Source organism: Elephas maximus, chromosome 2 (assembly GCF_024166365.1).
Source record: "Elephas maximus indicus isolate mEleMax1 chromosome 2, mEleMax1 primary haplotype, whole genome shotgun sequence".
In the NCBI taxonomy this organism is placed as follows: Eukaryota; Metazoa; Chordata; class Mammalia; order Proboscidea; family Elephantidae; genus Elephas; species Elephas maximus.
The window spans coordinates 192054703-192071822 of NC_064820.1; the positions used below are offsets into that span (position 1 = coordinate 192054703).

The window sequence follows — 17120 nt, forward strand, 5'->3', positions numbered from 1 at the left end:
CACACTGCACCTGCATTTCACCAGCAACAATTGCCTGGAGCCAAGAGCAGCTATCCCTTCTAGACGGGGTGTGGGCTCACCCTTCCACAGTCCCCGCTGGATGGCTGGAAACCTGGGCTCTGCTGGGTCACCGGGGTGACTGGACCTGTCTTTTTCCATGTAGCCTCAGCGCCACTCCCTCTCCACATGGTCTCCATGTGGTCTTCCTAGCCAAGTAGCTGGATGTCTTATGTGATTGCTCAGGGCTCCCTTAAGTGCTAAAGCAGAAGCTGCCAGGCCTATGTAAGGCTTGGACTGGAACTGGGAGAAGCACTTCTGCCGCATTTTATGGGTTAAAGTGAGTCACGTGGCAGCCCAGGTTCAGTGTGGGAGGACAACCTTAAGGGCATGGGAACCTGGAGGCGTGGTTCACTGGGGGCTGTCTGTGGAGATTAGCTCCACCCAGGAATTTGGGTTTTATTGTGGTTGAAAGGGGAAGTCATTTGAGGGTCTCAAGCAGGGAAGCAATATAACCAGATTTATACTTTAGAACTGCACTGTTCAATCAGGTAGCCACAAGCCATATGCTTTTCAAATTTAAATTAATTAAAATGAAGTCAAGTATACAATTCAGTTCCTTCGTCACACTGGCCATATATCAAGTGCTCAGTGCCCACAGATGGCTAGTAGCCACCATATTGCACAGTGCAGATACAGCAGGTTTCCACCCTCACAGAAAGTTCTATCAGACAGCACAGCTTTAGAAAGAGCACTCTGGCAGCTTGTGGGTGGCGGGCTGGAGGGGGCTGAAAGCAGAGATCACTGACAGTGGGCAGTGGCGGTAGCACTGGAGCTGGGGAGAAGTGGTCAAATTAGGGATGTATCTAGGAGGTAGAGCCAACAAGACTCACTGATGATTGGATGTGGGGTGTGAGGGCAAGAACAGAACCAAAGAAAACTCTTGGGCTTTTGTACAGACAACTGGGCAGTCCCTTTTTTGAGATATGGAAGCTTGGGAAGCATGGATTTCCTGTAGGAATAGGGTAGGAATCAGTAGTTCAGTTCTGGACATAGTGCATCTGCGATTCCCATTAGGTGTCTGTCTATTAATTAGGTGGAGACGTTACATTGAAAGCCAGGGGTATGTTTCTGGGTTCAGGAGAGAGTAGGATAGAGATGTAGATGTGGGAGTCATCAGTGATAGGTGATACTGGAAGGCAGAAGTCCAGGTCAGCTACTCAAAAGTGGGGCCCTGGACCAGCAGCGTCAGCATCAGCGTCACCTGGGAACTTGTTGCTGTTTGCCGTTGACTTGGAATCAGCTCAATTGCAGTGGGTTTGGTTTGGGTTTTGTGACGGAGACAGTGGGATCCAGGCTATACCTGGAGGCCTTGGCCTTGAAGGGGAGGCCCAGGTAAGTGGGTGGAATCGGTGGTGGGCCCAGGCTCTTCACTCTGCCTCCAGTATCTCTCTTAGTCCCCACTTTATTGTCCTGGAGAACCACTGGTCATCACAGATCTAGTTGACCTGGGTCCCTCTGGGGAAGCCTTTCCTCCGCTTCCCCTGTGTCCCCTTCCATCCTGACCCCTTGCCGCCCTTATCACACTATTATTACAGTTTATTTCCTCCTCTAGACTTTTTTTTTTCCTAGACTCCTGTTTCTTGACTTTGTTTAACCAGTGTCCCTCCTTTGGTTAATTCCCTCATGTTGTTGTTAGCTGCCGTCGAGTCAGTCCCCAACTCATGGCAACCCCGTGCCCAGTGGAGCAGAATATTGCCAGGCCCATGCCATCCCCCTCATCAGTTACAGATTGGACTATTGTGATTCATGGAGTTTTCATTGCATGATTTTTGGAAGTAGATCACCAGGCCTTTCTTCCTCGCCCTTCTTTGCCTGGAAGCTCCTTGGAAGCCCATTAAGCGTCATAGCAACACGAAAGCGTCCATTGACAGATTGGTGGTAGCTGCACACGAGGTGCATTGGCTGGGAATCAAACCCAGGTCGCTCACATGGAAGGCAAGGATTCTAGCACCAATCTACCAGTTCCTCACAGTTCCCTCATACGTCCATGCTCTTGAGTGCCTACTCCATTTCCTGGCTTCAGGCTTGGCTCTGCCATACAGAGCTGAGAGAAACAACCATGATCCCCACCCCTGGAGGTGCCTGGGAGTAATGACCACCACATGGGCAAACATTCGAACAAGGAAATGCATGGTTTGATGAAGCAGCTGTGGAGAGATAAATGGAGTGCTTTGATGGAGGGTAAGGGAGAAGGCCCACTGAGGCCAGGTTGTAGGGGAAGGCCTGACTGAGGGGTGGCAACTGAAGATAAAGAGACACGTACCTCTCAATTGTGAGGGCCTCCCCCAGGGAGGTGTGTTCATCAGGCTTAAAAATGAATAGGCGTGCCCTAGATGGTGAGCAAGGGGGACCACGTTTGTTCAGCTGTGGATGCCCAGCACCCAGCCGAGTGGGTGCAGGAGACAACCAAGCCACCACACCGTTTCATTCCTCCGCGAGCCACGTTTGTTCAGCTGTACGTGCCCAGCACCCAGCCGAGTGGGTGCAGGAGACAACCAAGCCACCACACCCTTTCACCCCTCCGCGAGCCACGTTTGTTCAGCTGTACATGCTCAGCACCCAGTTGAGTGGGCACAGGAGACAACCCAGCCACCACACCCTTTAACCCCTCCGCAAACATGTCCAAGGCTGCAGCCTGCCCACCTCAGACGACCATGTTGGGGTTCCCGGCTGGCTCTAGGTGAACTGGGTGGCTAGCAGCTGCACAGCACGGTACAGAGACCTTGCTATTGTGGGTCACAGATCTGTGGTCGAGAACCCTGGCTATGACGCCCACCAATTGAGTAACTCTGGGCAATTTAGCTTCTCTGAGCTTCAGTTTCCTTATCTGTAAAATGGGGATATTAATACCAACCTCACACATGGTGAGGCATGAGCAAGTTAAAACATGTCAAGACAAGGGGAGGTTTGCAGAGCCTGTGACTTAGGAACCTCTGTCAGCGTCTCTGAGGGGTTTTAAAACATATAGCGGGAGCCAGGTCCACAGCCTTGCCCCATCCTTTCCTCCTCCTGTGGGCTGGACAATAGAAGTGGGGTCACCACATCGGGATTGGACAGGTGTGTCAGTGCCCCTTTTCTGGCCTTCTTTGTCTCCCTTCAGTGGGCTGTTTCCATGACCTCGCCCGCTGGCACCACCAGGATTCCATGAAAGGGTCACACCAGCCCTGCCTATGGCTGCCCTTGATGGGGTACCCAGCCAGCCCTTATGTGTGTTAGCTCATGTCATCCTCACAGCCACCCTAAGGAAACTGAGGCATGGGAGATTAAGTGCCATGCTCAAGGTCACACAGCTGGGATCTGAGCAGGGAGCCACCCCGTACCCCCGCCTGTTGCTGTTTGTTGCTGACATCTCCATCACACGTGGTGTAACTGGTTGTATCTGTAGACTCCAGGTCACGGCTCAGGCCACGTTCTGCCCTCCATCCTTGATGTCTTGATTTCCGAGTGTTACTGTAACAGAGTTACTACAGGTGAGGGCTTTAAAGAACAGACATTTATTTCCTCAAAGTTTAGGAGGCTAGAAGTCTGAATTTGGGGTGCCGGCTCTAGGGGAAGGCTTTCTCTGTCAGCTTTGGAGGAAGGTCTCAGCTTCTGTAGCCCCAGCATTCCTGGGTTCCTTGCCAATCTCCACGGGACATCTGTCTTCCACTGTTTGTGCTTCCCTATCTCTGTATCTACACTGCTCTGCTGCTCTGTATCTACACTGCTCTGCTGCTCCGTATAACTCAGTAGTGATTAACTCAGTAGTGATTAACTCAGTAGTGATTAACTCAGTAGTGATTAGGTTTAGGACACACCCAACACTGCTGTGGCCTCATTAACAGAACAAAGAAAACCCTGTCCCCAAATAGGGTTACATCCCCAGCTGTAGGGGTTGGGACACGTATTTGCAGGGACACAATTCAATTCATAACAGAGCAAGTGGAGACGTCCCACTGCCTTGTAGGGGTTCATGCCTTCAGGGAGCCCCCAGTTAAGGGGCAGTCAGATATGGATGCCCACAATGACAGCATGCTGTGGTGACGGAGGTCAGCAGCTGCCCCCCACTCCATAGCTCCCAGCATCAGACTCAGATTTGCCCTGCGGCTCCTTATCCAGCCATCAGGAAGTCGGCCCACAGCCAGATGTCACAGTTTGCATGTTCTGAGCTGCACAGGCAGCCCCCAGCAGCCTCACGAGGACGACGCAGTGACCCTGCTTCTATCACCCAGCCCCCAGGAGGAGGAAAGGACACAGCAAGGGTGTGGGCCTGGCTCCGCTATATGTTTTTAAAACCCCTCAGAGACGCTGACGTAGGTTCCTAAGTCACAGGCTCTGCAAACGTCCTCTTGTTGTTATTCAGCCCAGCGTGTGCTGGCATGAGTCAGCTACCTGTGATGGATTCCGTGTGGAGCGGGGAGCGGGTTACTGAGTCACAGCCTCGAGGGGCTAGCCAGCGGGGGGCAGGTGCACGGGAGCCAGCGCCTTGACTCATGTAACTCCGGGAGCGTGAGGCCTAGACCCCACACCCCATTCTGAACTCTGCCCAGGGCCCAGTCCAGGGGAGGTCCCAGAAGTACACACGCTGGACGGCTAACAGCCTCCTAACTTCTGCAGGTGGTAGTCAATGGGAACCTTAGTTCTAACTGTATCACGTGAAATTTTTATAAGGAAAATGTATCCAGGTATTATTTATGTAAGTAAAAATGAAGGAATAGAAACAAAAAAACACAGTGGGCCTTTCCCCATCACCCTGTCTTTGTACGTGCCAGTCCTACTTTGGGAAGGCCCTTTGCTATTGCTCTGATGACAAACTTGTGTTCATTCTGCAAACTCAACGCAATACCAGCAGCCAACTGCTTTGCATGCATCCCTTAGTTTAATCTTCCCAGTAACCATTTGTGGTTATGATTCCCATTTTGCTGGTGGGGAAACCAAAGCACAGAGTGGTTATTAACCTGCCTAAGGCTCCTCAGGAGCTCTAGTGGTTAAGAATTTAGCTGCTAACCAGAAGGTCAGCAGTTCAAATCCACTAGCCACTCCTCGGAAACCCTGTGGGGTAGTTCTACTCTGTCCTATAGGGGCACCATGTGTTGGAATCTACTCGACGGCAGCAGATTTGGTTTTTGGTTTGGGTTCAGCAATACCAAACTCTTCCTGTTCCTTAAACACACCCCCACACCGGGCAGTCTCTGGCCTCCACACTTGTTCCTGCTGTTCCCTCTGCCCAGGTGCCTTTCCTCTTCCTGGCTGATGGAGACTCACCTTTGGAGCCTCAGTATAGTGTGTTCTTTCCCCTGAGAAACCCTTCTTGAGCCCACCCTATACCCTGCTAAGTCAGAGGTCCACTCCATGGTCCACACAGTCTGTGTATCCCTCTGGCCCAGAGTGGATCACTTGGGCTTTCGTCTGTCCCAAGTCTGTTGAAGTAGGCTAGGTGCACGCCTAGGGCCAGGCTCTTGTCTGGGTCATCTCCCCACACCCGGCACCTCCTGAACAACTGGCCCCATGGGCCATCTGTAGCAAATGGCCTCTAGGCATCATGGGTAAGTATATCGTGTAGTGCTGAAGACATGAGTTCAAACTTTGGCTCTACAGCTTACTTCGCACATGACCTCAGCAAGTTTCTTCACTACTGTGAACCTTAGTTTCTTCTTCTGTGGAATGAGGATTGTCAAGTTGCTAACTTAAAGAGTCTGTTTTAAGGATTAAATGCCATTCGTTTATTGAGCACCTTCTCTGTGCCTTGGTCTGGGAAATATGTCAGGGAACAAAACAGACAAAAATCACTACTAGCATGAAATTCACATTCTAGTGGGAGGAAACAGATGAGAAGAAGACAGGATGCCAGCCAATGCCAAGTGCTCTGGAGAAAAGTAAATCAGGGTAAGGGGAAAGTGGGGAGGGTGTATGCTTTCAGACAGGGAGGTGAGGAGAGCCATGTGGAGAAGGTTCCAGGAAGGGTGAGCAGCAGGTACAAAGGCCCTGAGGTGACGGTGCTGGCCACTGCTTCAGGAACAGCAGGAGGCCAGCATGACCAGGGAGTACACAGAGGACAGAGCACAGGAGACGAGATCAGAGGGAGCATCCAGATGGCCAGAGCATACCTGGCTTTGTGGGCCACTGTGAAGACCTGGGATTCTACCCAGAGAGAAGCGGAAACCATGGAGGGTACTGAGCAGAGGAGAGACAAGATCAAACACGGGTTAAAAGGGTCCCTCTGGCTGCTGTTGACGGAAGGCCTGGGATGGGAGACAAGGGCGGAAGCTGGGAGCCCAGTGAGGAGGCTGCTGCCAGTGTCCAGTCAAGAGAAGGCCTTGGGCCAGGGGAGCAGTGGAGGGTTGAGGAGAGGCCAGGTGCTGGGTATCCTCTGAAGGTGGAGCTGATAGGACGTGAGGTGTGAGCAGGAGAGAAGAGTCCAGGATGACACCAGGGCTTTTGGTCTGACCAGCTGGAAGGATGGAAGGGCCTTTTGCTGATGCAGGGAGGCACGGGAGAATCCGTGGGCCCCCTCGCACACTGTTACCATCAGCATCCTTCCTTCCACAGATGTTTATTCAGCACCTTTCACAGGCTAGGCTCTGCAAGGGTTTTCAGACCCAAGGGAGGAAATGAGGCTCTCGTAGTCCTGCCTTTGGGGATCTGACAGTCTAGGATGACGAGACAAAGTTGGTGGGGAGATAATCTTGATTTGGGCCTCAAGGAAGCCCCTATTGGTCTGCAGGCCCAAGGGTCATCCCCCAACCTACTGTTGGTCCAGCAGCCCAGAATCCATAAAGGTTGATGGTGAGCAGCTGCCAGTCTGCCATGCTGGGCGCTTTACACACATTTTCTCACTGGGTAGCTGCCGGCACCTCTCTGGGTAGCTACTACTGTTGCCCCATTCTACAGATGAGGAAGCTGAGGCTCAGAGAAGGGCAATGACTCCCTTAGAGTCACACAGCTAGAAAATATCCAAGCTGGGATCCACACCCAGCATCCAGCCCTGCACCCCATCCTCTGGGGTAGTCGACCAAACACATGAAGCATGCATTTCTCCCCAGGTCCCGGGCAACTTCCATGTGTCCACACACAGCGCCACAGCCCAGCCACAGAACCCGGACATGACGCATGTCATCCACAAGCTCTCCTTTGGGGACACGCTGCAGGTGAGCAGGGAACACGCAGGGCAGCATGGCTGGGGGTGGGCATGCAGGGGCTGTGTTGCCGGTTTCTCACTCTGGGCACAGGGGGAGTCTTCTGAAGGGACACCTGCTCCATCAGTGGCTCTGCTACATTGACTATTATTCCCTTTGAGTATAGCAGCTGCAGCTTCGACTGCACTAGACTAGGAACCTTGGGTTGAGCCCCATGGCCTGGGGGCCAGGGACTCACTGTTAATGAGCAAGGACTAAGGGCCAGAGTTTTCCCTGCATTTGTGAGTCCTTCTCACTGCAGCCCAGGTCAGTGGAGCACCCATTTTACAGACGCGGAGGCTAGGCCAGGGAAGTCATTCACCCAGGGCCCCCAAGCAGGTAGTCTGTCTGACCCCAGAGTCCAACTCATTGCCCTTCACAGCCATCTCTTGCACCCTGCTCAGTGCCTGCATCCAATAACCAGGGATGACGTGGTAAATGAAAGTATCCCGAGTCGCGTGTTGCTATCATGTTCAAGCAGACACCCCGGAGCTGCTGTTGGCGGGTTCTGCATGGCAGCAGCTCCAGCAGGGCTCTTCCTCCCCTGTGAGTGTGCAGTAAAGAACCAAACACCCCCTGCTCGCTGCAGCTGCGGTGAGGGTTCTGATGTTCTTTCGCTCCTCCACTCCCCACAGCTGTCCTGAATGTAGAGTCTGTTTCCCAGAGAGGTGAGGCTGAGAAAGGGGACATGATTGCTGCAGGCTGCGTTGCTATGATGTGGCCAAGCTGGCATCCTGACCCCAAGCCATGCGCAATGCCATTCCTATCCCTAGCTGAGGGTGCTCGGTGGGTGCGCCCCAGCTGGTGGTGTCCACGTGGGCCCATGCGGTCCCACAAGCACACACACAAGCACCGTTATGACACGTCTGTGTACACGTCTGTGCAGACTGGCATAGCCACTCGATGTGCCTGATATACACATGCTTGTACGTGCACTCCAAGACGTGTGCACAGACTCATCCCTGAACACACACCCCGCGCACACGTACACACTCAGGCATGCACACTGACACACCCGGTATGTGGCACGCTCACCGATGTACGGCATGCTCAACAACATTCCCCACACGCTCACTGACGTTCCCCAGTCCTCCTTACATGCACCCCCTGGAGACCTAAGCAGACTCGCCCAGGCTGGAACCTCTCAAATATAGACTCATGCATCACACTCATGCCCACACTGCCCCGTTCACTCACATATGCCACATATAGCCATCTGCTGGCAGCAGTAACACTTGATATGGGTTGAATGCTTTCTGTGTGCCAAGCACTGTGCTTCATAAGCACTGTCTTCTTTGAGTCTCTCAGCAACCCAAGAGATAGGTGCTGTTACTGTCCCATTTTACAGATGAAAAAACTGAGGCACAGGTTGAGTACAGCCTGTTACACAGCTTGTCTGTTTCAGAGCCTGGGCTTACGTCCAGGTACTGCCTCTCCATCTCCCATACCTGAGTTTATGCTGTCCCTCGAGTACACTCACACTCACACTTCCTTTTTCCACTTGATGCAGATTGCTCGTGCTTTCTTCCCCTGAGCAGCCTGGTCACCGCCTTTTCATTCCCCCTGGCAGCCCAGAGGTTCTCCTTATGAAGACATTATTTAGGAACAGAGAAGGCCAGACTCTCTATCCACACACACAGTGAAGCACAGCCTGCCCAGGACTACACTCACTCCCTGCAGGCAAAGTCTTACAGAATTCACCTCTGACCCCTCCAGCCAAGGGACTGTTGTGTAGAGGCTGGGAACATGGGTTCCCAAGCCTGCCTTTCTGGATTCAAATCCTGGCTCCACCACTTACTAGTTGCATGACCTCGGGCAAATTATTTATTCTTTCTGGGCCTCATTTACGTCATCTATAAAATGGGGACAATAATAGTACCTGTTTCTTAGGGTTGTTGTGAGGATGCAATGAGTAGTCCACATAAAGCTCACAGACCAATGCCTGGCAGGGTCAGTGGCCAAAGAAGGTAGCTGTTGCCATGACTGGCGTTCTTGCTGATGTTTGCCTTTGCTCCATGCCAGGACCTGCAGGATAAAATCCCTTGCCGATCCTTGAGGGGCTCACTGCAGTGGAGGAGACAGACGTGTGGGATGGTCACCACTTGCAGTGGGATGGGGGCTGACAAAATGCAGGCAGACAGTGGGGCCAAGGGCCCTTCATGTACTGAGCGTTGGGCAGCACCCTAGCTGCCTTTGCCCCCATCAATCTGCTCACCAAATCCTCACAACAGCCCTGGCACTGTGAACCCCAGTGTGCACATGGGCCTCTGAGGCACAGAGCAGGTGTCCTGTGCCCAAGACCATGCAGCCCATCAGTGGCACAGCTAGGATTCGAAGGCAGTCTCTGCACCACGCCACCGAACTTCCGCACAGGGAGCCTTTGACACCTTCAACCTGCAGGGCACTTTCTCACTGAGAGAGCAGCGTTGTGGATGAGGCCTCGATTAATCCCACAAAAACTTCCTCAAGGGTGCTCAATGGGATTTATTTTTTCTGATGAGGAAGCTGGGTCAGAGCAGTTGGGTAACTTCCCCACGGTCACACAGCTTGCAAGAAACCCAGGTATGTCTGTGCCCAGGTCTTCCTTTACTGTGCTTCATACAGAAGTGTATTCATCGGACCCTCTGGAAATTTCTGCCCTGCACCAGGCTCTGAGCCAGGTCCTGGGGTTCTAGTGATAAATAAACAATAAATACAAAGTCCTCACCCTCAAGTGAAAAAGAAATAAAATGTAAATAAACATACTATAGAGCAAGGAACTCCCTGGGTGGTGAAAAGGTTGATGTGTTAGGAGTTCAAGTCCACTCAGAGGTGCCTCAGAAGAAATGCCTGGGGATCTACTGCTGAAAAATCAGCCATGAAAATGCTGTGGTGTGCAGTTCTACTTCGACGCACCAGGGGTCGCCGTGAGTCAGAGTCGACTCAGCAGCAAGTGGTAGTAGTGACAGAGCAAGGAGTACTAAGGATAACAGAAGCACGGGATGTTGGGGTGGGTACCCCTTGGCCTGGGAGGTCAGGGAGGGCTTCCCAGAGGAGGTGACACCTAGCCAAAGCCTTCAGGGTGAGACTGTTTTGGTTAGGGACAGGACAGGGAAGCAGGTCCCACACAGGGGGCGTCTCACACATCACCCGTCCCCTAGAGCACGTGCTGTGTGACACACCCAACTGGTCATTTTCAAACATCAAGGTTACTTTCAGAAAAATAGTCAACAGATGTCCCTGACCCCAGAGTGATACCAGCAGGCCGGGAAAGGAGGGCTGAGCAAAGCTGCCTGAGAGGGCTCAGGAGTGTCCACCTGACATGTGGGGCAGGAGACTCGTGTCAGATTCAGGAAGGTGGGGCTGCCTGGGTCAGAGTATGTCTTACGTAGAAAGAGCACCTCATCTGCTGTGAGGAAGACAGATCCACGAGGCAAGACTGGAGGCAGGGACGTGAGGGCGGGGCTGCAATCCCAGGCCTGCGATGATAAAGGCTCGCCTGAGGCAGGTAGAGGGGAGAGACGAGGAGGTGGGGCTGGGGAGAGAGAGGCAGCCGTCTTGCACTGTTGTGTGCAGGTGTCCTTAACAGGGAAAGCAACAACCTTATGCTTAGTCATCTGTTGTTGTTGTCGTTAGCTGCTGTTGAGTCAGCCCCTGACTCATGGAGACCCCATGCACAATGGGGTGAAGCGCTGCCTGTCTCTACCATGCCCATAATCAGTTGTGGATTGGATCATTGTGACTCATAGGGTTTTCAGTAGCTGATTTTCAGAAATAGATCACCAGGCATTTTTCCTGGTCCACCTTAGTCTGAAAGCACTGCTGAAACCTGTTCAGCATCAGATACGTTGCTTGCACCACCCAGGAACTCCATCTAGCTCAGTAAGCCCTGTTCACTGTGCCAGTGGTATGATGTCCCTGTGCTGTGCCTGCCTTGTCCAGCTTTAGATGCTCCTTGAGGCTGGCCTTGTTTCCCATCAGTCCTATGGGGAGGGGAGGAATGAGGCCGTGAGGCCTGTGTGCTACAACGGCCCCTGCAGGAGGACACAGCCCCACTGGTTGCTGTGAGGAGGGGCCTCTTCACAACTGCTGTGTTTTCTGCAGAAAACAACAAGGCCAGCAATTCTGGGCCACCCCTGCCCTGGGCTTCTCAAGTGGCCTCTCAGAGGGCTGTAGGTCTCAGGAAGAGCATGCTGGGACCCAGATCCATCTTCGCCTGAGTTTTCTGCATGGCTTATTGGAAAAAGCTCAGGCTTGGAGTCAGACAGGCCTGGATTAAGTGCCTGGCTCAGCAACTTAGCAGCCGCAGGACCTTCAACAAGTTTCAGTGCTTCTCCAAGCCTTGGTTTGCTCTTCTATAAAATGGGCCCACTGATACATCATTAGGGGCATTCAATGAGATGATATCAAGTGGCTTGCATGCTGCTCTGATGCCGGAAGCTATGCCAACGGTATTTCAACTACCATCAGGGTCACATGGTAGACAGGTTTCGGCAGAGCTTCCAGACTAAAACAGGCTAGGAAGAAAAGCCTGGTGATCTAATTCCAAAAGTCAGCCAGTGAAAACCCTTTGGATCACAACAGAACGTCGTCCAGTATCGTGCTGGAAGATGGTAAAGGCCTGGGCGATGTTTTATTCTTTTATACAGAAGGTCATCATGATTCAGAGCCAAGTCGACAGCAACTAACAACAACCCAGGACAGAGATGGCACATAGTAAGGTAGCAAACCAGTGCCTACTGTGTGCCATCCTGCTCCATATCTTGTTCCCCACAATTCTCTCTGAGATGGGCCTGCTGGGTCCCCATTTACACACGGCAAGGCCCCGGGGCCTCCCCAGGCTAGGCTGTACCTTCCTGGTTCCCCACACTGGACCTCCTGGTGACAGTCTGCTCTCTGGGCTTCTCCACAGGTCCAGAACGTCCAGGGGGCATTCAACGCTCTCGGGGGAGCAGACAGACTCCACTCCAACCGTAAGTATCCTGCCTTGCAGCCCCAATAGAGCAGGCGGAAGGAGGGCAGGGAGGGAACGTGCACCAGACACTCGCTGATCATACTTTCTGGACATCGCCTCGCTCCCTTCCCACAGCTGGCCTGGGGGGCAGTAGAGTTACCCCATTGAGATAATCACCTAAGACCCCACAGGGACTGATGGCAGAGCCAGGGCTCGTTCCAGCTCCATGTTGCACCATGAGAACAGGTCTGCAGGTGGCTTGATCAGGCCTCACCCCCATTCAGGTCTGGCCACCTTGGGCACCCCTCCCTCACCCCACCTGTGAGTGGCTCCTCCCTGAGACCTTTCCCTCCTCGGCTCCCTGCACCTCAGCACCTTGGCCCGGATTCAAGAGACACCACCTGGTCTCCACATAGGCATAGTGTGCCTGCATGCATGTGTACCTACACATGGGCACACCTATATGCGTGCACACACACATACCCACAGGTGTGCACACCTACATGCATGCACACACACATACCTACACATGTGCTCACCTACATGCATGCACACACCCACAGGTGTGCACACCTAAAACATGCATGCACACATGTGCATGCCTACTTGCACACACACACCCACATGTGTACACACCTACATGCATGCACACACACACCCACACCTGTGCATGCCTACATGCATGCACACACACATACCCACAGGTGTGCACACCTACGTGCATGCACACACACATACCCACACCTGTGCACGCCTACATGTATGCACACACACCCACACCTGTGCACACCTACATGCATGCACACACACCTACCCACACCTGTGCACACCTACATGCATGCACACACACCTACCCACATGTGTGCATGCCTACTTGCACGCACACACACCCACCTACACATGTACACACCTACACATGCACACACACACACCTTTCTACACACACACACCTACACATGTGCACACACACCTTCTATTTGTATGCATACACCTGGGGTCTTAGACCCTTGTACATTCATCCCTGAAGTATACCCCAACAAATCAAACTTTTCACTTCTCTGTGCCCCTTCGAGTCCTTGTCCATGAGTAGAAGTCATTTTTCAAACCATTAGTAGCAGTTTCCGTTCTGATTTTTGTACTTGACGCTATTTCATAACCACCATTTTTATACTTTCCATTGTCGCGGAGTTGCACAGCTAGCAGCTCTGCCACGCTTTAGTCAGGAATTTTCATTAAAAAGTTCTGTTCTACTTTTTCGCCATCACAGGACTGCTGCAGGTATTTATGGCATTTGTCTCATGTTGCTTAGTTGCTTTCCAGCTGAATCCGAACCCATTCAGGCTACAGAAACCAAGCCACTCGTCATCCAGTCGACTCCGACTCATGTGACCCACGTGTGTCAGAGTAGAACTGTGCTTCGTAGGGTTTCCAACGGCTGATTTTTGGAAGTAGGTCACCAGGCCTTTCGCTGGAGGCATGTCTAGGTCGACTCAAACCTCCAACCGTGTGGGTAGCAGCCAGGCATAGTGACCCTTTGTACCACCCAGGCAGCAACGTTGGAGTATAAAAGAATACCTCCTTTTTGACACATGGCACCTCCTTCTCGTTTTAATGCAAATGTCCGATTATAGTAGAGGTTGGTGACTCTCCATACAGTGGTGTAGTCCTTGCCCTTCTTGTGTAAGGCAGTGTGCTGTCCCAAGGTGACCATCCACACGCGCTTGCATTTGGCGAGGACCCGCAGCTGCTTGGTAGTGGGAGAGGATCCAGCTAGAAAGGCCCAGAGTGTGAGAGCAGATAGAGGGTTTAGGCAGAAAACTGTGCCTGCTCTGGGCTGGTGACAAAAGCCATCACAGGCTGGCTTCAGTAGAAAGAATAGTGTATAGAATCAGGCAACAGAAAGTCAGAAGGAGGGCTGGGTTCAAGTGCTCAGCTCCCAAGCTCGGTATCCCCTCGGGCCTTTGTATTTGCAGTTCTCTTGGCTCCCAGGTCTTTCCGTGCTGGCTGCAGCTTGTCCTCCAGGTCTCAGCTCAGATGTCACCACCTCAGGGAGGCTCTTCCTGACCATCCTACCTAAAGTAACCCCCATTTGTACTAACAAACGTGTTCTCCCTAACACATGCCTCTGCTCTCTGAAATGATCTGGTTCTTTCAATTTTCTGTTTCTGGGCTGTCTCTTCAGCTAGAACATAAGCTCCATGAACTCAGGGACTCTGCCTGCTTTGTCCACTACTCTGTCCCTGTACAATAAGTATATCATAGATGGTAAGAGGCGCTAACTGTCCCACTCTGGAGGCTGCCGTGGGGAGCCCCTGTCAGATGGCGGTACAGTGTGACAATGAGGACTTCGGCCTCTGCAGTCCCTGCTCCTGTGGCCCAGGCCTGTGATCTTGGGGAAGTCGTTTAATACCTCTGCATCTGTAAAGTGGGGAGAAGATCTTATACAGCCTTGCTGTGAGGATTAATGAGAGCATGTAAAGGCTTCAGGGCACAGCCTAGGTCACAGTGAATGCTCAATATATGTTAGCCATTCGCATCGTCACTGTCATCTTGAGCTACATCAGGAACCAGTTCGCTAGGACAGAAGCTAAGGTGGAACGTGGAACGTGCCCCATAGCGACTGGGGTGTCAAAACAAGTTTGGTATATATGTATACATATGTATGTATATGAAGGAGTCCCGGGGTGGTGAACACGGTTAACACACTCAGCTGCTAACCAAAAGACTGGAGGTTTGAATTCGCCCAGAGGCACCTTGGAAGAAAGGCAAGGCAATCTACATCTAAAAAATCAGCCATCGAAAACCCTATAGAGCACAGTTCTCTTGACACACATGCAGTTGCCATGAGTCAGAATGATCCATACACATATGTGTATGTATATGTTCCTGGGTGGCGCAAACGGTTTGTGTTCACCTACTAACTTAAAGGTTGACGGTTTGAACCCACCCAGCAGCACGGGGGAAGAAAGGCCTGGTAATCTGCTTCCATAAAGATTACAGCTAAGAAAAGCCTTCGAAGCAGTTCTACTCTATAACGCTTGGGATCGCCATGAGTCAGAATTGACTCGAGACGCCAATGGGTTTGTTTGTTTGTTTTCAGTGTATATATAAGGAATCCCTGGGTGGTGCAGATGGTTAAGTGCTGAACTACTAACCCGAAAGGCTGGTGGATCAAACACACCCAGAGGCACCTCAGAAGTAGATCCTGGCTATCTGCTTCCAAAAGGTCACAGCCTTGAAAACCCTATGAAGTACAGTTTTACTCTGCACACATGGCGCCACCATGAGCCAGAATCGACTTGACAGCAACTAGCAACAGCAACAACATGTATATAAATGTATATGTGTATGTATATGTATGTACAAATGCACACATGCATATATGTGACATTTGTAAATAGAAATTTGAACCCTCTCTCAGTATTTGAAATTAATGAGGAATGACTATTTTCTTTTTAGTTTTGATGATGACAGTGTTTTTGTCATTTAAGAGTTCTTATCTTTTAGGGAGGCATACTGAAATATTTATGGGTGAATCAATGAGATGTCTGGGATTTGCTTCAAAATAAAATGGGAAGGAGTGGCAAGGTAGAGATGAAACAAGATAGGCCGTGTGTTGATCATTGTGGAAGCTGGGGCAGTGGGTACATGGGGGTTTGTTATACAAGTCTCTGTTTTTTATTATGTTTGAAAGTTTCCATAATAAGATGTTTGAAGGGAGAGAGGGAGTATGAAGGACCTTTGAGCCTACCTAGATCAGGTTGGAGCCAGGAGCCGCTAGGAGAGGCCAGCTAACAAGGCACCCACATGGGGGTAAATAGTGGGCATTGGCAGGTTGTACTGCAGTTGATCAAAGGCCTTAAGAATGATCATTCCCTATGAGTCATTGAGTCTACTCATAGGAGAGTAAGCTAAGGAAATAATTAAGACATTGTGCAGAAATTTAGGAAAATCGTGTTCATTAAGTTATTGTTGACATGAATGAAAATAAGAGACCACGTCAGAGTCCAGGGTTGGTCTGGTCCATTGTCTACACATATGTTGGAATGTGTGTGGCCACTGACTGCCATGTGTCTGAACCTTGCTTGCATTCAGGCCACAAACATTTATTGAGCACCTACTGTGTGCCAGGCAATGTGCTGGGCATGGGGATATGGAAGCAACTAAAACACTGCCTCTGTAGAGCTTACATCCTCCGTCTTTGAGAAAAACAGGTTCGTCATGTTCAGTTCTTAGAACAAAGTACAGAATGATCCTACGTTAGTAAAACGTAAATATTTGTATAAACGTATACAAGGTCTGGCAGTTTATGCACAAGAATATTAACCACAGTTTTCTATAGAGGGTGGGTTTATCAATGGATTTTTTTTTTTTTTTCTTGGTGATCTCCTATATTTTATACACACTGTAGCAGGAGTATTAGAGGTGGGCGAAAATGCTTTTTGTCAGGCATTTCCTCTTTCATTCCTTCGAGTTTTTAACCTGGGGCCTCGGGCATCTGGGCCACTAGATTTAAGGGTGGACTTTGGGCTCCTGGTTTAAGATGTGGATTGTGAGCCGCACCTGCACCCAGACCCACTGAGTGGGAATCTCAGGGGATGAAGCCCAGGAGTCTGCCTGTTAAGTACTGGGGAATCTAGTGCTCCCGGCCTCTGAGGACCACTGCAGGGTTGAACAAAGGAGTATTGGGGGCCTTCATGGACTTAACCTCGGCTGCAAGTTTTTTCCCAGGTATTTCAGAGAGTCAGGTCTCAAAACCAATTACGAAGTCCTGTCCACCCTCAGGTACAGCATGGGCAGGAAGAGCAGGGAGGGAGCAAGCCAGGGACTGTGAACGTTCTGTGTTCCCTGCCCTCTCACAGAGAATGACTCCATGGACCCTGGAATGACTCGTCTATGAGACTCAGAGTAGAGCCCACAGGCCTCAATTTCTGTCTCCAAACTAAGATTCTAGAAAGCAGGAATGGGAGGGT

At 51.3% G+C, this 17120-nt stretch overlaps 1 protein-coding gene across 3 annotated transcripts in view; it reads left to right on the forward strand.

Moving 5' to 3' along the window:
• Positions 1–17120, forward strand: part of ERGIC1 (endoplasmic reticulum-golgi intermediate compartment 1) — a 169057-nt gene that overhangs the window by 112718 nt on the left and 39219 nt on the right. For all 3 annotated transcript variants that reach the window (XM_049874331.1, XM_049874330.1, XM_049874329.1), the window contains exons 6-7: positions 7083–7187; positions 12106–12166. In XM_049874331.1, the coding sequence (XP_049730288.1) occupies positions 7083–7187; positions 12106–12166 (166 nt within the window). The remainder of the gene's footprint in view (positions 1–7082; positions 7188–12105; positions 12167–17120) is intronic.